This window comes from Bufo gargarizans, chromosome 6 (genome assembly GCF_014858855.1).
Source record: "Bufo gargarizans isolate SCDJY-AF-19 chromosome 6, ASM1485885v1, whole genome shotgun sequence".
Lineage (NCBI taxonomy): Eukaryota > Metazoa > Chordata > Amphibia > Anura > Bufonidae > Bufo > Bufo gargarizans.
The window spans coordinates 107,352,316-107,375,127 of NC_058085.1; the positions used below are offsets into that span (position 1 = coordinate 107,352,316).

The following is a 22,812-nucleotide window of genomic DNA, read 5'->3' on the forward strand; positions in this document are numbered from 1 at the left end:
CACTGTTAAAGGGGCACATCACTGTGGAGGTTACTGTTAAGGGGACAGGATGCTGTGGAGATCACTGTTAAAGGGACGGGCACTGTTGAGGTCTCTGTTAAGGGGGCAGGAAACTGTGGAGGTCACAGTTAAGGGGACGGTCCACTATGGAGGTCAGTGTTAAGGGGCAGGGTGTTGTGGATGTCACATTTTAAGGGAACAAAGCTCTGTGAAGGTCACTGTTAAAGTGGCGGGTTATTGTGTAGATCACTGTTAAGGAGACTGGGTACTGTGGAGGTCACTAATAAAGGGGCTGCCGCTGTGGAGGTCACTGTTAAAGAGGAGGGCACTGTGGATGTTACTGTTAAGTGGGCAGTCGCTGTGGAGGTATCTGTTAAGGGGCCGGGAAAGGTGGAGGTCACAGTTAAGGGTACTGTAACCTATGGTCAATGTTAAGGGGCGGGTGCTGTAGAGGTCACTGTTAAAAGGGCAGGTCTCTGTGGAAGTCACTGTCAAGGGGGTAGGGTGCTGAGGAACTCACTGTTAAAGAGGCAGGCTGCTGTGAAGGTCAAAGTTAAGGGGGTGGGCTGCTGTGGACATCCAATTTTAACGAGATGCGGCACTGTGGAGGTGTCAGGGTTAAGGGGTGGGGGCTGTGGAGGTCACTGTTAAGGGGGCGGGGTACTGTAGATGTCACCATTATAGTGGATACTGTTGATATCTTTTAACAACACACATAAACATTAAATTAAATAGATGAAATATACCCGAGTGAAGCCGGGTCTTTCAGCTAGGTAATATATATTATTATAGAAATATATATATTATATAGAAAATTGTTACGCTTTACCGTTTGGGACAGCCATTAGATAAAATGTGCATGGAGAAATTCACAAAAAGTGCTGAAAAATTATTTTGGATGTGTAAAGTGTATATACACTGCACAGAACGGTGGGATAGTAAATGTGTATTGTTTTTCCTGCAGTTGTACTGTTACTGTAATTTTTTTAGTCATTATGGCAATCACAGTAAAAATATAACAGTAGTAGTGGTGGGGTTTTATACCATACCATATTTTATACCTTGTGAATACACCCTAAAAAAGCATAAAATTTAAATAACTACCTGTCAGCAATTGCACAGACATTGAACATGACTTCTGAGAATCTTCCCAGCCACCCCAGCTGCATACGATGGAAGTCCACAGGTTGACCGTCCACATTTATCAGTTGCATGCAGCCATGAAATGCTGTCTGGTTGGAATAGCAGCCAGAGCTGGCAGCTGGTTTGGGGCACCCTGTGAGAAGACAATGGTGGTGGTTAAATTATATCTAATGTTTTCCATTACATCTTCAAAAAGAGGAAGAGATCATAATAAAGATCACGGGGCAGTAGTGTGCCATGGGGCTGAGAACATGATTTTGAAGGTCAATATAGTCACATGTGGGTGTGTGGCATTGACTGGTCTCTAATCTGAGCTGCTGTTAACCTGCGATTTCTGAGGCTGGTGACTCGGATGAACTTATCCTCCGCAGCAGAGGTGACTCTTGGTCTTCCTTTCCTGGGGTGGTCCGCATGTGAGCCAGTTTCTTTGTAGCGCTTGATGATTTTTGTGACTGCACTTGGTGACACTTTCAAAGTTTTCCCAATTTTTCGGACTGACTGACCTTCATTTCTTTAAAGTAATGATGGCCACTCGTTTTTCTTTACTTAGCTGCTTTTTTCTTGCCATAATACAAATTCTAACAGTCTATTCAGTAGGACTATCAGCTGTGTATCCACCTGACTTCTCCACAACGCAACTGATGGTCCCAACCCCATTTATAAGACAAGAAATCCCATTTATTAAACCTGACAGGGCACACCTGTGAAGTGAAAACCATTTCAGGTGACTACCTCTTAAAGCTCATCAAGAGAATGCCAAGAGTGTGCAAAGCAGTAATCAAAGCAAAAGATGGCTACTTTGAAGAACCTAGAATATGACATATTTTCAGTTGTTTCACCCTTTTTTGTTATGTATATAATTCCACATGTGTTAATTCATAGTTTGGATGCCTTCAGTGTGAATCTACAATTTTCAAAGTCATGGAAATATAGACAACTCTTTGAATGAGAAGGTGTGTCCAAACTTTTGGTCTGTACTGTATATGCTGGCTTTTGGCTGGACAAAAAAAAATACAAAGCATATATGACGAAAAACATTCAGATCCCTGCCAGATCCCATTATAGTGAATTGTGATCCTGTGGTGCACGGTGGTATCTGGCTATATTGGATACAGTGAACTCCATCAGTCTGTTCCTCCGCCGGAACAGACTACCAGAGTTCACAGCACATATGTGACCCAGCCTAATGCCATAGGGAGAGACTGGGCATTACCATTCCCCACAGAAGGTGTATGGGGCCCAAATTTGGGTCACAATCCCAACAGAAACTTTAAAGCTGTATCATCACGTATTATATTATTATTATTATTATTATTATTACTTTGTGGGTAATACTGTATATTGACAATGAGACTAAATCTTGCATAATAACAGTCATTCTGAGAATTAAATTAGACAGTGTTATTCACAACCTTCACGCAACTGCGAGAAATGTTTGGCACAATATGACTCATATGAGGAATAACACAGTCTGACATTTCATAAGTAAAATGCTAAGCTTGCGGTGGACACCAGTCCCTTTTTCCATATGTTAACTACTGCTTGGTTATAAAAAAATTGTCATATTATAGTTGGGACTGCATACAAAGAAAAGAATACTCCTCATTATGGTGCCATGTTTTGCACTCAGGACAGAAGCGGTAAGTATTTATTTTCTCCTGTACAATCCTTTCTACGATCCTCTGGATATTTCTGCATCCCTAATATTTGCTTCCTTTGGAGAGGGAAGTCCTTCACAGTTCTCAACACTAAAGTGTAAAAGAGTATCTGTCAGCTTAATGTGGTACCCTATGTAAGGGGAACATACTACAGCTGCATGTACATATTTCTAAAATATTGTGCCTTTTGGTGGCACTAGAAGAATTTACCAGACACACAGGCCCAGATTTGCTAATGTGCCTGTCTCCAAAATCTGTCTCAAAAGTGGCACAGTTTTGTCACAACTTGGCATAAAAAGGGTTTCTACACAGTTTTTGACTGCTTGAAAAAGGGTGGGGCTTATCAAAGATCTAAATTGGCCTAAAATGCACCATTTTGCACCAAAATTGGGCCACAATTCTCAGGTAAAATTCTGTTGCAAAGTAAGCCAACCACTAGTTGATATATACTAGAGCAGGGATCAGCAACCTGCTGTGAAACTACAACTCCCAGCATGCACACTCACTTGGCTATTCTTGTAACTACCATAGAAGTGAAATGAGGATTCTGGGAGTTGTAGTGTCAGAACAGCTGGAGTGCCAAAGGTTGCTGAAAAGTATCTCTTCCTGCAACAGGTTAATCCTCAAGGTTTCCCCCCCCCCCACCTCCCTCTGCAGTTACTGACACAGTAGTTTGTCAATCACATCAAAAGTGTCAGGAAGAGGCTGTGGGAAGCACTCCCTTCACAAATACACTGGATTAAAAAAACTCATAAGCACCCATCAAGGATTGGCGTGCTATCAACTGTTAAAGTCATCTGTACCTCCAAAATAATAGGTATCTCCTGACCGAAGCTGGAACTGGTAGTTAATTTTGAACTGTGCTCCTTCATCTTCATCAATAATAACCACAGCAGAGTTCTCTCTGGCCACCAAGGAGACAGAGTGCCAGAAGCCATCATTAAGCCGGTATCCTGAAAGAAAAATCAAAGACTGTGAAGTATTCACCAAACTAAGCAATCACTCAAACAGTAATCTATTCCTGTGTAGACTCTTCAGAAGTGGCTTCATTTATGGACTATCTGCTTGTTGTACAATAGAAAAACTGAAACAGGAGCGTTAAATTTTTTTTTTACTGGAAAAAGTAATGCTGAGCGGTGCTTGGTTGCTATGGACAACAAGGTCAGGATTTCTACAGTTTTGATGTGTGGCCTATAAGAGCTAGTAAATTAACCAGTTCAAGAGCGGGCAATTTCTTTTTTCTGACCAGCACATTCCCTGTTGTTTTAGTACATGCGCCTTCGAAAACTTTTTTTTCTGTTTGGTTATGTAAAATAATTTTTGACCCTTTTTTTCCCCATATTTTTGTATTTTATTTATTTTTATTTTTTATACCCACGTAAAAAAAAAGTAGACTGTTTTAAACAAATTTTTTTTCATTTTTGTTTTAGTAGCACAACATGTAAGTAAACTATATATTTTTTTTTATTATGTCCTATTGGGCAGAGGAAATAAGCCACCACAGTACACCTCTAGCAGCGGATTATCTCTCCACATGTTGAAATTCAACATGCCCAATCCTTTGTTCCAAGACATAGGTCAAATGAACGTTGGCCGACATCAAATATACATTTGATGGTCAGCTGGTCCACATAAAATCTGTGGGTTCGGCTGAAGATTGGTCTAATATTTACAGCCTCCTTAAAAGGGTTCTCTGGGAATTTATAAAATAAAATTACAGGAAATACTTAACTATAATTTCATTATAAATTTATTCCCAATTACCTTTCATTAGTTATAATGACTTTTTTTTTCTGTAATCGTCAGGGGAAATAAAATGGCCGCTGTCCTATTAGTACACACAAACCTCTTTCTAATCATACAGCAGGATGACGTACTTCAGAACACTGAGCTAAAGAGCTCCCTCATCTTCCTCTTTGCTCTACTTGTCAAGGATAATGATCCTGATAAGATAAGATCTTCAGCTAAATCTCTGTAGGAATAGAGTTCATTTGTGAGAGAGGAGAGAGGAGACTGCTGAAGTACAGAGAGGACAAACAAGACTGTGGTAATGTGGGGCTGTGTTACTGTGACAGATGGTATACACGTGCTGCTGCTTATTAGCCTCGCTCCCACCCTCCTTGCTGTACTTTAGCTTTCTCCTCATTAACTCTATTCCTACATAGATTCACATCCTACTGACTATCACCCAATTCTCTCCTCTCCAGGTATGTCTGCACTGAAGCTAACTGCTGCACCCAGCTTTTCCACAGTCTGATATTGTCCACACCTCTCATCGTTCCTTCTAATTCCTGGTATGTCTGCACTGAACTTTACATTGTCTATTTCACCCTGTATCTGGTCCTCCCTTGATTAGGCCATATGTAGCCCCCTTCCCTCAAATCCTCACTATCACCTCCATGTCCTACTACAAATCTCCTTCTACAAATTTCTGCAACCCCTTAAACCTAATAACCATTCCTCTGACCCTTGCTCCTTTGGTTCCTCTTGCAGGAGCATTATGAAATGCACGCTCTACTGTAACAAACTGTCCTACATTCATGATCTTTTCATCTCTCAAAAACTTTCCTGTCTGGGTCTCACAGAAACATGGCTGACACCCTCTGACACCTACTCCCCTGCTGCACTCTCATATAGTGGATTTCAATTCCCTCACACCCCCCGCCCCAGCTGCAAACATGATGGAGCAGTTGGTCTTCTCCTATCAGACACCTGCTCCTACAGCCCAACTCCCCCCTCCATTATGCTAACCTCATTTGAAGTACACTCTGTTCGCATCTACTCTCCCTCCAACCTTCAAGTAGCTGTCATTTACCGCCCCCAGGCCCAGCCACCATCTTTATTGACCACTTTGACACCTGGCTACTACACTTTCTGCGGACATCCCCACTATCATTATGGGTAAATTCAACATCCCTATTGACACCTGCCACTCGGCCACTTCTAAACTCCTATTACCATCTCCCCCCTTCGGCCTATCACAGTGGTCTTCAGCTCCCACCCACAGAGATGGTCACACTCATCTTTACCCACCTCTGCTCCCTATCAAACATTTCTAATTTGCCTCTCCCCCTATTCCGACCACAACCTACTCACCTTCTCTTCATTGGTCTCTTCTGCTGCTCCCCCGGTCCACACACTAGCACCCCCCCCCCCCCCCAGGAAACTTAAACATCTTGACTTTCGCTTGCTTTCTGACTCTCTACCATCTGTTCCCTCCAAGACACAGATGCTGGCACCACCCTATATAACACCACAATAAGTACAGCTCTGGACACTGTTTCCCCCCTCACACACAACAAAACCCCAAAAATCAGCAGACAACCCTGGCACACCAACCTGACCAAAAAACTCAGACAAGCTTCCAGGGCAGCTCAGCGGCGATGGAAAAAATCCCATTCTAAGGATCACTTCACCGCATACAAGCAATCCCTCCTCATATTCAAATTCTGATTCGCTGATGCAAAACAGGCCTACTTCTTATCTCTCATATCTTCCCTGGCCCACAGCCCTAAACAATTTTTAACACTTTTAACTTCCTTCTCCGTCCCACAGCGCCCCCACCCTCTCCTCTCATCTCAGCTGAGGACTTTGCCAAATACTTTAAACAAAAGATAATCAACATCGGAGAAAGCTTCAGTACACAGTCCCCACAGACCCTCTACACAACTGCTCGGTCCCTCTTCTCACAAAACCCACTTCTCCACCATTACAGAAGAAAAACTCTCCACTCTACTCTCCAGATCACATCTCACCACCTGTGCACTTGGCCCAATCCCATCCCACACCTCACCACAGTGTTTATCCCAGCCCTAACTCATCTCTTCAACCTATCACTAACCTCTGGTGTCTTCCCCTCTGCTTTTAAACATGCTACTATTACACCCATCCTCAAAAAGCCTTCACTTAACCCATCTTCTTTGTCCAGTTATCGCCCAATATCATTCTTCCGTATGCCTCAAAGCTACTTGAACATGTCCATTCGGAACTGTCCTCTCACCTCTCCTCCTGCTCCCTCTTTGACCGGCTACAATCTGGCTTCCGACCCCACCATTCGACTGAGACTGCCCTTACCAAAGTCACCAATGACCTACTAACAGCCAAAACCCAAAAACATTACTCTGTCCTCCTTCTCCTTGACCTGTCCTCTGCCTTCGACACTGTCGACCACTCCTTTATGTTGCAAATGCTCTCATCTCTTGGCATCACTGACCTGGCCCTCTCCTGGATAACATAATACCTCACAGACCGGACGCTTAGCGTCTCCCACTCTCACACCACCTCCTCGTCTCATTCCCTCTCTGTTGGTGTCCTGCAAGGCGCTGTCCTAGGACCCCTGCTGTTCTCTATCTACACTTTTGGCCTGGGACATCACATAGAGTCCCATGGCTTTCAGTATCACTCTTATGCTGACGACACACAAATCTACCTCTCTGGTCCAGACATCACCACCTTACTATCCAGAATCCCACAATGTCTATCTTCTATATCATCCTCCTTCTCCTCTCGCTTTCTAAAACTTAACATGGATAAAACAGAATTCATCATCTTTCCCCCATCTTGATCAACCCCCCGAACAGACTTATCTATCATGATCAATGGCTGCACACTCTCCCCGGTCAACCAAGTCCGCTGCCTTGGAATGAACTTGAATTCTGCCCTCTCCTTTCCGACCGCACATCCAAGCCCTTTCCATCACCTGCCGCCTCCAACTCAAAAACATCTCCGCATCCGCGCTTTCCTTAACTTTGATTCTGCAAAAATGCCTGTACATGCCCTCATCATCTCCCACCTAGACTACTGCAACATTCTCCTCTGTGGCCTTCCATCTAGCACTCTTGCACCCCTCCAATCTATCCTCAACTCTGCTGCCCGACTAATCCACCTCTCACCCTGTTACTCCTCTGCCTCTCCCCTCTGCCAATCCCTTCACTGGCTCCCCATTGCCCAGCAAATTCACTTTAACCCCTTAAGGACTCAGCCCTATTTCACCTTAAGGACTTGGCCATTTTTTGAAAATCTGACCAGTGTCACTTTAAGTGCTCATAACTTTAAAAAAATACCTAATTTACAAAAAATTTGGAAAAATTAGAAAATTTCAATGTTTCAATTTCTCTACTTCTGTAATACATAGTAATACCCCCCAAAAATTGTGATGACTTTACATTCCCCATATGTCTACTTCAGGTTTGAATTATTTTGGGAATTATATTTTATTTTTTGGGGATGTTACAAGGTTTAGAACTTTAGCTAAATATTGAAATTTTTCCGAAATTTACAAAAAAACAATTTTTAGGGACCACTACAGCTCTGAAGTCACTTTGCGAGGCTTACATAATAGAAACCGCCCAAAAATGACCCCATTCTATAAACTACACCCCTCAAGGTATTCAAAACTGATTTTACAAACTTTGTTAACCCTTTAGGTGTTGCACAAGAGTTATTGGCAAATGGGGATGAAATTTGAGAATTTCATTTTTTTGCCTAATTTTCAATTTTAACCCATTTTTTCCACTAACAAAGCAAGGGTTAACAGCCAAACAAGACTGTATCTTTATTGCCCTGACTCTGCTGTTTACATAAACACCCCATATGTGGCCGTAAACTACTGTACGGCCACACAGCGGGGCGTAGAGTGAAAGGTGAGCCGTTTGGTTTTTGGAAGCCAGATTTTGCTGGACTAGTTTTTTGACACCATGTCCCATTTGAAGCCCCCTGATGCACCCCTAGAGTAGAAACTCCCTAAAAGTGACCCCATCTAAGAAACTACACCCCTCAAGGTATTCAAAACTGATTTTACAAACTTTGTTAACCCTTTAGGTGTTGCACAAGATTTAATGGAAAATAGAGCTACAATTTCAAAATTTCACATTTTTTTGGCAGATTTTCCATTTTAATATCTTTTTTCAAGTAACAAAGCAAGGGTTAACAACCAAACAAAACTCATTATTTATGGCCCTGATTCTGTAGTTTACAGAAACACCCCATATGTGGTCGTAAACAGCTGTACGGGCACACGGCAGGGTGCAGAAGGAAAGGAATGCCATACGTTTTTTGGAAGGCAGATTTTGCTGGACTGGTTTTTTTGACACCATGTCCCATTTGAAGCCCCCCTGATGCACCCCTAGAGTAGAAACTCCAAAAAAGTGACCCCATTTTAGAAACTACGGGATAAGGTGGCAGTTTTGTTGGTACTAGTTTAGGGTACATATGATTTTTGGTTGCTCTATATTACACTTTTTGTGCGGCAAGGTAACAAGAAATAGCTTTTTTGGCACCGTTTTTTTTTTGTTATTTACAACATTCATCTGAAAGGTTAGATCATGTGGTAATTTTATAGAGCAGGTTGTCACGGACGCGGCGATACCTAATATGTATACTTTTTTTTTTTATGTAAGTTTTACACAATGATTTCATTTTTAAAACAAAAAAAGTTTTAGTGTCTCCAGAGCCATAGTTTTTTCAGTTTTTTGGCAATTATCTGATGTAGGTTCTCATTTTTTGCGGGATGAGATGGCTGTTTTATTGGCACTATTTCGGGGTGCATATGACTTTTTGATCGCTTACTATTGCACTTTTTTTTTTTTTTTACGTGGTCACCTCAGGGGTTAACTCATGCGATATTTTTATAGAGCCAGTCGATACGGACACGGCGATATCTAATATGTATACTTTTTTTCATTTATGTAAGTTTTACACAATGATTTCATTTTTGAAACAAAAAAAATCATGTTTTAGTGTTTCCATTGTCTAAGAGCCATAGTTTTTTCAGTTTGTGGGCGATTTTCTTGGGTAGGGTCTCATTTTTTGCGGGATGAGATGACGGTTTGATTGGCACTATTTTGGCGTACATCGACTTTTTTGATCACTTTTATTACCTTTTTTGGGAAGTAAAGTTGGCAAAATTGCAATTTTCTCATATTTTTTTTTTTTTTTTTTATGGCATTCACCGTGCGGGGAAAGTAACATGACCGCTTTATAGATCAGATCGTTACGGACGCGGCGATACCAAACATGTGTAGGGAATTTTTTTTTTTCATTTTTAATTACTGATAAATGTGTTTTTTGATTTTCAATTTTTTTTCACTTTTTCTTACTTATTTTTTTACCCAGACCCACTTGGTTCTTGAAGATCCAGTGGGTCTGATGTCTGAACAATACAGTACAGAACCCTATAGGGTTCTGTACTGTATTTTACTTACACTGAACAGATATATGCTTTTAGCATAGATCTGTTCAGCACCATGGACAGCAGGACGCCTGAGCAGGCGTCCTGTTGCCATGGGAACCTTCCCCGTCTGCCACAACTTCGCAGACGGGGAAGGGTAAGGACTGGGGCTTCGGGGGGCTGTCTGGGGGCTCTCTCCCTCTCCCATCGGGGGGCTGCAAAGGCACAGCAGCCCCCCGATGGGAGAGGGAGGGAGCCGCATCTTACTGTTAACTCTTTCCATACAGCGGTCCGTACGGACCGCTGTATGGAAAGGGTTAAACGGCTGACATCCATTCACAGATGTCAGCCGTTTATACCAGGGTGCCAGCAATGTGCTGGCACCCTGGTATACCCACTAGAAGCCAACGATTATTAGGCGGGAGGCGGGCGGGGGATCGCGATCCCGCCTGCCGCACCGCCCGCCTCCCGCACCGCCCGCAACGACCCCCCTGCACCTCCCACCAGGCTAAAATCACGCAGGGGTGCAGGGGGGGTGATAACTATATATTTGAGCCACACTAAAGTTTCTGATCGCCGCGGTCAGAAATCGCAACAAACCGCAGGTCTGAATTGACCTGCGGTTTGCTGCGATCGCCGTTACGGGGGGGTCATATGACCCCCCAGGCGTTGTGACAGGATGCCGGCTGAATGATTTCAGCCGGCATCCTGTGCGGATCAACCCCTGGGTACGTCATGGGTCCTTAAGGACTCGGGATCCATGCCGTACCGGTACGTCATGGGTCCCTAAGGGGTTAAAATACTAACGAATACATACAAGGCTGTCCACAACCTGCCCCCTCCCTACATCTCTGAGCTACTTTCCCGATACATCCCCACACGAACTCTCCGATCCTCACAAGACCTCCTTCTCTCCTCTTATCGCCTCTTCCCACAATCGCCTCCAAGATTTATCCCATGCATTCCCCACACTCTGGAACTCGGTACCCCAACATATCAGACTCTCACCTACAGTGGAATCCTTCAAAAGAAACCTGAAAACCCACCTCTTCAGACAAGACTACAACCAGTGACCCTGCTGCCTTTATACTGCCATGACCAACTTCACCCTCACCTACTGTGTCCTTCTCCCTTACCATGTAGATTGTAGAGACACGTTGCTGAGACACACACCCTGGTGACACGACAGCATCCTTAGCAACAGAATGCAATACTCTGTTTCTCCCTGCATTGGGTGTGTGCTGGAGGGGATATTGCCATTGAGTTGATTGCTCAGCTGCTCTATTCCTGTGTGCTGATCCAGGCACTCGGTGCTCTATTTAAACCCCTCCTGGCCTTACACCTGTGCCAGTGATAGTGTTGTTTGGGCTCACTAGATAGATTCCTGGTTCTTGTTCCTGTGCCGATTTGGATTGCTAGTTTTTTTTTACCTCAAATTGTCCTTTGACCAATCTCTGCCTCTCAGGATTTGTACTGTGCATTCAGTCTGGTTGTGACCTCAGCTCATTTCTTTACCACTCTGTGTTCTGCGTTGTCCTCCTGGTTCTGACACATTTACATATGACCCTGTTTTTATGTTGTTTGTATCTACGTGTATATTTGTCTCTGAACCTTAGTAGTGTAGGGACTGTCGACCAGTTGCAGTTTTGCTACCTAGGGATTGCATTGCAAGTAGGTAGGGAAAACGGGATGGGTTCTAGTTTAGGGCTCAGTGTCTGTGTCTGTCTCTACCTACAGACGTTACATGAGTGTGTGAGGGGGGTCACCGTCTGGGTCCCCCAAGATGAGAGATATGATACTCCAATTGAATACATCTGTGACAACATTGAATAAGCTATGAGTGATATAACATGCAGTTTGTGTGACTGGCCACTAGAGGCCCTTAGTCGGGCAGCCCCCTTAGAACTAATGAGAAGCTACAATTAATATAAAAAGAAAAGTAATCTTATAGCTGCACAGGATTTGCTTTCTTATTGAAATGGACTGTTAAAAGTGGCTACTTATTTATTTTGTGCATTTTGTTATTTTGTTGCCATGTCCTAACTTTCTGGGAACAGCTAGAGGGGCTGGAGAAAGGAAGTGGCAGGAGGACAGAAAGTCGGTAGTTAGAAAGCAACGGATTCAAACGTGTCTGCTAAATTGTTTACCTGAGGTGTCCAGTGAACAGCCAGAGATTGAAGGCTTTATCCACAGCAAGCAAGGGACGATTGTTGAATATCTGCTGCCTGCTAAAGATAATCTGTAGTCTTTGTTTATAATCAGGAGCTGAGGAGACCAGAGGCCTGCCTGCCCTGAGGCCAGTGTTGGATCATCCATCAAGAAAACCAAGCTACCATTCAAGCCTGCACTGGAGATCTCAGCCTGAAGCATTTTCCACTTTGCTCACTTTGAATGGGATTTAAATCCTGAGCTCAGATCCCTCCCTGCAATCAGGGTGATGACAAGTTTTGGCGCTGTTGCAGCAGTTAAAGCTTTACTGCGACAGCAAGTGGATCCACATCCCGGCTCTGGAGTTACAAATTCTTATGTCAAGGACGAATCTAGATTTCCCTCCAATATGAGGGAAAAGGAGAGAAAAGGGAGCGCGCAATAAGGTAGTATGTTCAACCAAATAGATTAGTACAGTGAGAAACATCCAAATTCACCTTGTAGGGTTGTGCTCAAGTAGGCACAACTCTACTGTAGACTTAGTAGAGATAAGGTCTTTTTGCCAGGACTGCAGCCGCAGATTGTATGTTCTTTTGGATGGGATGTCCAGTCCCCCCAAAAAGGAATTTTCAGTAGATAAAGAGAAAGTTTCTGCTTCGGCGCGAAATTACTAGAGAAGACGGTCTTAATGAAAATATTCTTCTTGTTTTAATAGAAACAAAGCGTTTCGGGGATCACAATCTCCCCTTCCTAAGGTTTCATAATGATACAATGGATATAGCAAATAGATGAATATTTATAGGTAAAGCATGTCAAAAAAACGCCAAAAAGATGCACCTGGGTGACGCCCCCTAAGGGGAGGGGCCACCCCTAGGTGTCATCCTGAATGCAGCTTGAGTTTCAGCCTCAGAATAGGGCTGATCGAGGTCTCTGAAAGACCTCACACAGCTCCTGCACTCTCCGGTCCCGGCGGTCACATTACCGCCGGGCCGGAACGGAACAGGAAGCGCATAGCGTTTCCTGCTCTGCATACACAGCGCTCGGTGGGAACTGTCCCTGCCTTCTCTCTGGGTTGCCCTGCTGTCACTGACAGCGGTCAACCCGATCAGCAGCTGCACGATTAGCGTGCAGCTGCGATCTCTGAAAGGACGTTTTCAAACGTCCATTAGGAGATAGAGATCCACCTCCCGGACGTTTATAGTCTATGGGTGGACGGGAGGTGGTTAAGTTTAAAAATCCAATACATCTCAAGACGTCTGATGTATTGGACATCTTTTTGGAGGTGAGTTGGAATATATTCAATGGGTGTTACAGTAAACCCAACACTGCTACCTTCATGAAGTTCGGCCGTGGCAAGCTATGTTTAATGAATTTTTTCTTGATGTTTGAGCGATGTTTGTTGACTTACGTAGAGTCTGTATGGTACGACCTACGTATTGCAGATGACATGGACACTCGAGCACATAAATTACATAACTGGAACTACAAGTTAGATGATGTTCAATTAAAAAGGAGTCTCCAGTGGTTCGGCTGTGGAAAGATGATCTTTGGTGGATACTAGCGCAGCATAGACATCTTTGGTGACCGCATTTGAAACTACCTTTTAAGGCCCTAGTATCCCTATCCTGGTCATTATTAGGATGTGTAGCTGATCTCAATTTACTAGGTGCCAGAATGTTTTTCAAAGTTTTGGCTCTTCTATATGTGAAACGTGGGATGCCTGGGATAATTTGACTGAGTATAGGGTCTCTTTTCGAGATGTACCAATATTTCCCCAGTGTAGCCTTTATAGCATTATGGTTCTGGTTGTATGTTGTCATGAAATTATAGCAATAGGAGCTAATATCAGTGTTCACCCCTATTTTCTGTACTGGAATCAGACATTCTAGTTGTGTTAGTTTGTTAGCTTTTTCTCTGGTGCCCATAATGATGTTACTTGGGTACCTTTTTTGAATGAACCTAGATGTGAGGATGTTGCATTGTGAAGTAAAGTCTGTATCCAGTGTCTAGTTTCGCCGAATGCGTTTAAACTGACTAAATGGAATATTTGACTTCCATTTCCTATAGTGTGTACTGTCAAAGTCGAGATAGCTGTTGCTATCTACCTTTTTAAAAAAGGTTTGAGTTTTTATTTTATTATTCTGGACGAAGATCTCTAGGTCTAGGAATTCTGTTTTCTTCTCGTCAGATGTACCTATAAATGAGATGCCCCAGTTGTTGGCATTGAGGTGAGATATAAATTCCTCAATTGTTGATTTCTCACCATCCCAAATGAAAATTAGGTCATCGATATATCTTTTAAAATAGATGATATTTTTGGGCCAGAACTTAGTTGGGTATATAAAGGTTTCTCCAAACATTCCCATAAAAAGGTTTGCAAAGCTTGGTGCGAAACGCGTCCCCAACGCGGTCCCTCTTATCTGTTTATAGATCTGGTCTTGGAAGGTAAATATGTTTTGGGTAAGAATAAATTCTATGCCGTTCATGATAAAGGCTTTCTGTTCCATAGGCATTTCAGGGTCGTTATTTAGAAAAAAGGATACACATTTCAGCCCCAGGTTATGAGATATATTTGTGTATAGGGCTGATACATCTAAGGTCAGCCAATGATAGCTTTCTTTCCATTTTAGATCTTTTATAGATGTTATTAGAGATGTGGAGTCTTTTAGGTGTGATTTTAAGTTGAGAACATATTTTTGAAGGTGTACGTCAATATAGTGGGAGAGATTCCTGGTAAGGGAGGACACCCCAGAGATAATGGGTCTAACAGGGGGATTTTTTGGATCCTTGTGAATTTTGGGAAGATGATAGAAGGTCGCAAGAGTTGTTTCTTTCACTAGGGTGTATTCTTTCTCTTTTTTGTCTAGGACTCTTTCTGCTGATTTTATTAGTCTCTCAAAATTGTCTTTATCTTGAGTAGACGGGTCGTTAGAGAGCGGTTGGTAGTAATTAGTATCTGAGAGTATATTTTGGGCTTCTTTTATGTACTCCTCTCTATTCTGGATTACAATCCCACCTCCTTTGTCCGCATTTCTTATTACTATATTTGTATTTGATTGTAGCTCCTATTGCTATAATTTCGTGACAACATACAATCAGAACCATAATGCTATAAAGGCGGCACTGGGGAAATATTGGTACATCTTGAAAAGAGACCCTATCCCAGATATCCCACGTTTCACTTATAGAAGAGCGAAAACTTTGAAAAACATTCTGGCACCTAGTAAATTGAGATCAGCTACACATCTGAGTCTCCACAGCCGAACCACTGGAGACTCCTTTTTAATTGAACATCATCTAACTTGTAGTTCCAGTTATGTAATTTATGTGCTCGAGTGTCCATGTCATCTGCAATACGTAGGTCGTACCATACAGACTCTACGTAAGTCAACAAACATCGCTCAAATATCAAGAAAAAAATTCATGAAACATAGCGTGTCCAGACACGCGGCCGAACATCATGAAGGTAGCAGTGTTGGGTTTACTGTAACACCCATTGAATATATTCCAACTCACCTCCAAAAAGATGTCCAATACATCAGACGTCGTGAGATGTATTGGATTTTTAAACTTAATAGTCTGAATCCTTATGGGCTCAATGAGGCCTTTGAAATCAATCTATAAAGTGGATACACATAAAAAAGGCCACATTCTCTGATTATTCACAGAAGAATTCCTTCCCCAGCCGTTTTTCCCTTTCACTTTTATAAACCTAGACCCTTCACCAAATATCCAATCAAGTTCCGATACCTCCCCTACTATAGTGCCATCTATAGTCCAGACAACAGTCAATCCCGTTGAAGTACATACAAAAAGGTTGAGATATGCACTATATAATGATATACCACATGCTTGCCCTGCGCAGAGCATGCTATTATTATATTTATATACATATTTTTATTCAAATTTTATTCAAACTTTTCATCATTTTATGGAATACTTATGTTCTATACATATTTTATAACTATTATTTTTGCCTATTTATCATAATATTTTATTGGTTAAATATTCAAATATACTAGTGATTGCTTGGACAAAGTATATACTAACTCTGTGGGCTACGTCTCTCTAATAATAAAAAAAAACTATAGCATCGGCGCTGCCAGGACATTTACGATTACGTGATATCCTACGTCACCAACTACAGCCGCCGGCCCAAAATAGTCATCTGAGCATGCGCCGTACACGTCAAGTACCGTGGGGCCCGGCCTCTCCCCTATCTGTGCATAGGAGGACGGCGATTACAAGAGGATGCTTTTGCTTCCGGTTTCCCGAGTCATGTGACCGCTTGCATTTGCGATCACATGATGGGGAATTTCTAATACAAATAAAACGATTCTACTAGTAAGAGTGTTCGTTTCTATATAAATATGGAAGTGGTTTTATGTCTAATCTATAATAATAGTTATATACTCATAAAACTATTTGCTTTTTATGAAACTCAAGCTGCATTCAATAAATCACAGAAAAAATGCACCAAACGGATATGCCACTGACTATACTAGCTAGTCATACAAGCAGATATTAAAAGCTGAGACTTTTGCCAATACATTCCTGTCAGGAACATATCGGAGCCCATCATGCACCATGTCACGTCTCTCAGCATGGCAAGGGTCCTACCACTACGCTAACTATGGTGTGAACACGGTCTGAAGGTGATGAAATCCAGCTCACAGCCAAGCTTCCACACAACCGCATAGCAGGACAACTAATGCAATGTGAATAAAGCAAGACTGTAAGCCACACCCATATCAGACCATGTGATGGAGGCAACCAGGTGCAAAAGAATGTTTAAATGCCAGGTAAAGGCACATTCAATATATATATAAAACGAAATCACAGAAATATAGTGGCAAATATGGGGGAACTGCTCAAACCCCAAACACTGTAGCGTGTTTCTCATTGTGGGAGCAGTCCCACCGCATGTGGACCGCAGCAAACAACCATCCCCGCCAAAAAATGCGTACAATGGAGGATGCCGGCACGGTCCACATGCGGATGAAAATATAATTATATAAATCACAGAAAAAATGCACCAAATGGATATGCCACTGACTATACTAGCTAGTCATACAAGCAGATATTAAAGGCTGAGACTTTTGCCAATATATTCCTGTCAGGAACATATCGGAGCCCATCATGCACCACGTCACGGTCTCTCAGCATGGCAAGGGTCCTACCACTACGCTAACTATGGTGTGAACACAGTCTGAAGGTGATGAAATCCAGCTCACAGCCAAGCTTTTTTGCTGGGGATGGTTGTTTGCTGCGGTCCACATGCGGTGGGACTGCTCCCCCAATGAGAAACATGCTACAGTGTTTGGGGTTTGAGCAGTTCCCCCATATTTGCCACTATATTTCTGTGATTTCAAGCTGCATTCAGGATGACACCTAGGAGTGGCCCCTCCCCTTAGGGAGCGTCACCCAGGTGCATCTTTTTGGCAGTTTTTTTACATGCTTTACCTATAAATATTCATCTATTCGCTATATCCATTGTATCATTATGAAACCTGATGAAGGGGAGATTGTGATCCCTGAAACGCGTTGTTTCTATTAAAACAAGAAGAATTTTTTCATTAAGACCGTCTTCTCCAGTGATTCTACTGCAGTTACAAATAGCCACGTGGGAGTTCAAGGGAGTCTAGCTGAGGTGGGGTGGTGGGCATTACCGGCATCCAGGAGGTATAGTGTGGGATTTTTTCTGTATTTGGCCTCTGTGAGCCACAGTGCCCCTCAGCCGAGATCCCAGGTACACATACCCCAAAATTTGGTGTTGATTCCTAGTGGCTTCCGTTCTCTGTGTTTGGTTAGGAGATTCTGCCGTATTTAGCGGCATTTAGGCAAAATATAAATCGTTAAAAGGTACAGTACCTAAATTAGGGAATTCCAGGCTGGGGTCCCACTGTGGACAATCTTGGGTTGTTAGCAACCCAGAGAGATTGTACCACCACTTCAGTACACCAGAGCACACCTCACTCCGTGTGTTCCCGCTGGATCACGGTGTACATTATATTGTATATACTGTAGTTTTCTCTTCTAGAGTCAGTAAAGTTCTTTTGGTTCATTCATTCTCGTGTGGTTCACTGTATCCCAACGGACTCCCTCGGGTCCACCTCTTACAAGTGCATCCATTATGGAAGAGCTCATTAGTACAAGAGGACCAGGGACTGTTGAATGCATCACTCCCCTGCGGGCTCTACTCACCGCTTTCTGGTCTTCTTTGGCCATACGTTGTGCTGAGACCTGCGCATATCATGAGGATGTCGTCTCACTCAGGTCACAGCACAGAATGGCAGGAAGACCAGGAAGAGCATTGGGTCTCAGGAGTGGCGGCGGAAGCCGGAGCAGGAGAGATAAGTAGATTTTTTTGTGTGTGCTCTGAGCTCTTATTCACATTGGGGCTCTAACCTGAGGTCTGATTGGGTATTATTTACATTGGGGTTCTGATCTGAGGTCTGAATAGGGTATTTTTCACATTGGAGGTCTGATATGAGATCTGAATAAGGGTCTTTTTCACATTGGGGGTCTGATCTGAGGTCCGATTAAGGGTCTTCTGAACATTGGGGGTCTGTACTGAAGACTTAATGGGGTCTTTTTAACATTGGGGGTCTGATCTGAGGTCTGAATAGGGGGGTCTTATTCACATTGGGGCTCTAATCTGAGGTCTGATTGGGGGTCATTTACATTGATGGTCTGATCTGAGGTATGAATGGGGGTCTTTCACATTGGGAGTCTGATGCGAGGTCTGAATAGGGGTTGTTTTCACATTGGGGGTCTGATCTGAGGTTTGATTAAGAGTCTTATGAATTTTGGGGATCTATACTGAAGTCTGAATGGGGTCTTATTAACATTGTGGTGTCTGATGTGAGGTCTAATTGGGGTCTTAATAACATCAGGGTCTGAACTGAAGTCTACTGAAAAAAAAATGTTTTTCTTATTTTTCTAATATTTTCATTTTTTCAGTAATTTTATCTTTTGAATTCCCAGCGAACCCCTTTAAAGTCAACATAGTTACAGTGATTATCAGAGATTACAAAAGGGTCTTTGTATTATTTTTTTCATAAACAATGCCATTCTCGTACATTCAAGTTAATGTGGCTATGCTGTAATTCCAGTCACAGCCCATGGACAAGTGTGTCACTGTTCCTGAGGAAAAACAAAATGCATAACCCCCCTGCAGTTTAGCTGCAGCATTTGCACTAGCTGTGAGGCTATGTTCGCACAAATTAACTGGATTTCAGAACATCCTGTTACATGATATAGAGCACAAATATTGAGTGCATGCAGATGATATTCACACAACCCCCTCTATTCAGATTGCCAGTAGAGTGGAAATGCTGCAGATTGCATTGCACCTAGTTCATTAAAATAGAACACAATCAGAACATGGATTTACAGATTTTTCAAGTTTTGCCATTTAAAAAGAAACCACAGTGTAGTTATTTATATACAGATAGTTACATTAGGTTAGGGTGCACTAAGACTTTTTGTTACACCATTAATGGATTTTAACTATTGAGCCAGGGGCGGACATGCCATTAGATCACCCTGTGCAGTAGTACAGGGGTCCTTTAGGCAAGAGAGGGCCATACCACTATAAATAAAGGGCTCCAATGTTTCATTCGCTCAAAATTATGGATGGACGATGATCCACCAGATGAAGTATAATGAGCCTCTCACATTGAATGATCAGTTAGGCCCCTTTCAATTCCACGCATTTGACTCGCAGCGTGACTATGAGGCAGCTCCTGTCCTGACCTCCCAGCACTGATGGGGTCGCATAGCATTATATTGATTTATGATGCTATGAAACCCTTAGGGATTGTTCACACGACCATGCTGTGTTTTGCGGGCCACAAATTGCGGATCTGCAAAACACGGATGCCGCCCATGTGCCTTCCGCAATTTGCGTAACTAAACCACAAAACGGACAAGAATATCACATGACAATTTTTGCGGGGCCACGAACGGAGCAACAGATGCGAACAGCACACAGAGTTCTGTCCGAATCTTTTTCAGCCCCATTGAAGTGAATAGATCCGCACCCGAGCTGCAAAAAATGCGGCTCGGATGCAGAGCCAAACCACGGTCATGTAAATGAGCCCTTACAGTTCTGGAATGTATTGGATAACACTGACTGATTATGTCACTGTTATACAATAAATACTAGAGCACAGCGCATGCCTAGAAAACTCTCCCATAGAAGTCAATTAGGTTCCATCCTGTCTATTGTGTCTATGGCCCATGGGGCTGCTGTAAAGCAATTTTCCTAATGCTTTCTAAATGCTGTTAATCTCAGGCAAGATGGCTGCCCCATAATAATGTTCAGGAAATAGAATAAATAAATCAGAAAATAATAACAGATTAGGAAAGAAAGGATATATGTTATATATCTATATGCTATATGGTTTTAAGTATCTGAAAACATTTTGGTGACACATTTCCTTTAAGGGGAACAAAGTGTTTGTCAATGATCCTTTGCTGCTCATGTATACTCTATCTACATAGTTTCCAAATGGGAAATGTTTTACAGAAGTAGCAACCACAAAACATACTGAACAAAAACATGCACAAACCATATAATATATGTACAATGTGCCCTAGAACTACAAGATCTACTACTCACCAGCCGCAAACACCAGCTTCTTCTTGTGGGGCTGGGAAATGGTCACATTGATTTGACCTTCGCTTAGAGCCATTTCCAATGATCCCATGGAACCAGCAAAGCTGGTGAACATCAGAAGACCAATGGTGTCCCATGTCCGAAATTTAAAGCTCACTGTCACTTTCAAATTGGCAGGAACTCCCGGCACCATTAGATAGTTGTTAATGCCAGAAAATGTGACAGGAACATAAGGCATTTCCACACATGAGAAGCGCACCTTGCCCTGTGAGATGATCCAAAGAATATTTACTTATGTTACTTTTTATGTGGCGTTAACATATTCCACAGCGCTGTACAGAGATTGTCATCACTCTGTCCCCATAAGGCCTCAAAATCTAAATTTAACTTTGTTAATGGTTTTAGCATAGGTTAATGTTTTTGGGAGTGAGAGGGGACCCTGACATAAACACAAGGAGAACATACAACTACACACAGATATTGCCCTTTCAAGATTTGATCGCAGGACCCCAGCACTATAGGGCAACCGTGCTGACCACAGGGCCACCATGCAACCATGTGAGAGCAAGTACTGGATGTCCATTAAAGGGGTTGTCTCATCATGGACAATGGGGGCATATCACTAGGATATGCCCTCATTGTCTTATAGGTGAGGGTCCCACCGCTGGGACCCGCACATATATATTGAGAATGAAGCCCCGAAAGTGAAGGAGGGCGCACTGCGCATGCGCAACCGCCCTCCATTTTCTATGGGGCTGGCGATAATAGCTGAGTGCTGGCTCAGCTATTTCCATCAACCTCATAGAAATGAATGGGTGTGGGGGCCAGGCATGCACTGTACACTCCCATTCACTTCTATGGGGAGCCGGCTTGGTAGTGGCCAGACCGGAGTCCTCCAGCCACCACCTTGCCGGGCTCCGTTCTCGATATAGGTGGGGTCCCAGCATTACATAATGTTATGTAATTGTCCATGTGATGTGCCTGGTTCACCAGCTGGTGGCAGCAACAATGGCAGAGCTACACTTAGAGAGAATGGAACTCACCATTCCATTCTCCCCTCCTTTCTTGGTCCCAGAAGTGGGCCAGTCCTGTGTACACACCATTTCTTAAAGGGACTCCGTCCCGTTGTTGCTTCATTGCTACTGCCGTCACAAAACACTTATCTCATCTTAAAGGGACCCCTTGCTGACCGCTGTTGTTGCAGCCCTACAAGGCATTTGGGGTCATTCACTAGTGCAAAACTGGCCTTAAAAAAGTCATAAAACCTTTTAACACCTGTTGTCCTTGCCACTTGAGAGTGGAGGGGGTGTATCAGGGGCATACACCAGTTTTAGGCATAATGTCTTATTCAGACAGCCAGTGAAGCACATTTATCAAGCTTGCCTTTTTTGGGAGCAAAAAAACAGGCGTATTGGCAACGATTGCATCTCATTTATTATCACTTAATCAGGTTTTTTGTTTTTGTTTAAGTCTGACATCTAGTGGTTGTTTTTTTTGTAAAACAGATTCAAATTCACTAGGACTGGTCTAAATAGTATGCGCATGAAAATGTGACACAAGTGAGCTGATTTTAGGGGCACGTCTCCATGAAAGTAGGCAAAATGTGGCGCAACTCACCACTGAAAAGTATGCTTGCCCTGGAGAAATGTATTTCTTTCTTTATTTATTTTATGCACTTATACAGTGCTGCTATGTTATTAGACTGTTTCTATGACTAAATCAGGCACACCTACATAAATACCATAGGTAGGAAAATAGACACAAAAGTTAGAATTTATGGTGGTATTTATGTACTTGCGCCTGAATCAAATTTCTACTCCACTCCAGGGCTGGTGTACTTTTCTTTGTCTGTTTTGAGTGGTGAATTGCGAATTTTTGTGCAGGAGACGTGGGACTTTTCTCTGCACAGATGCAACCTAAATTAGACTAGTCTAACTGAATATGAACCTATCGAACTGAAAAACAACCTCCAGAGGTCAGACTAAGGCCCATTGCAGATGAGCATGTCCGGATTAGGTCTGGCATTGTGTCTGCGATCAGGGAAAATCATGCAAGTTGGTACGCAATTGCAA

At 42.8% G+C, this 22,812-nt stretch overlaps 1 protein-coding gene across 1 annotated transcript in view; it reads right to left on the bottom strand.

Annotated features, from left to right (window-relative positions):
- CNTNAP1 (contactin associated protein 1) overlaps nucleotides 1–22,812 on the bottom strand; it is a 122,920-nt gene that overhangs the window by 43,668 nt on the left and 56,440 nt on the right. Inside the window, exons 8-10 of the mRNA XM_044297491.1 lie at nucleotides 20,744–21,005; nucleotides 3,605–3,754; nucleotides 1,105–1,276 (exon numbers count right to left, since the gene is read on the bottom strand). Of these exons, the coding sequence (XP_044153426.1) occupies nucleotides 1,105–1,276; nucleotides 3,605–3,754; nucleotides 20,744–21,005 (584 nt within the window). The remainder of the gene's footprint in view (nucleotides 1–1,104; nucleotides 1,277–3,604; nucleotides 3,755–20,743; nucleotides 21,006–22,812) is intronic.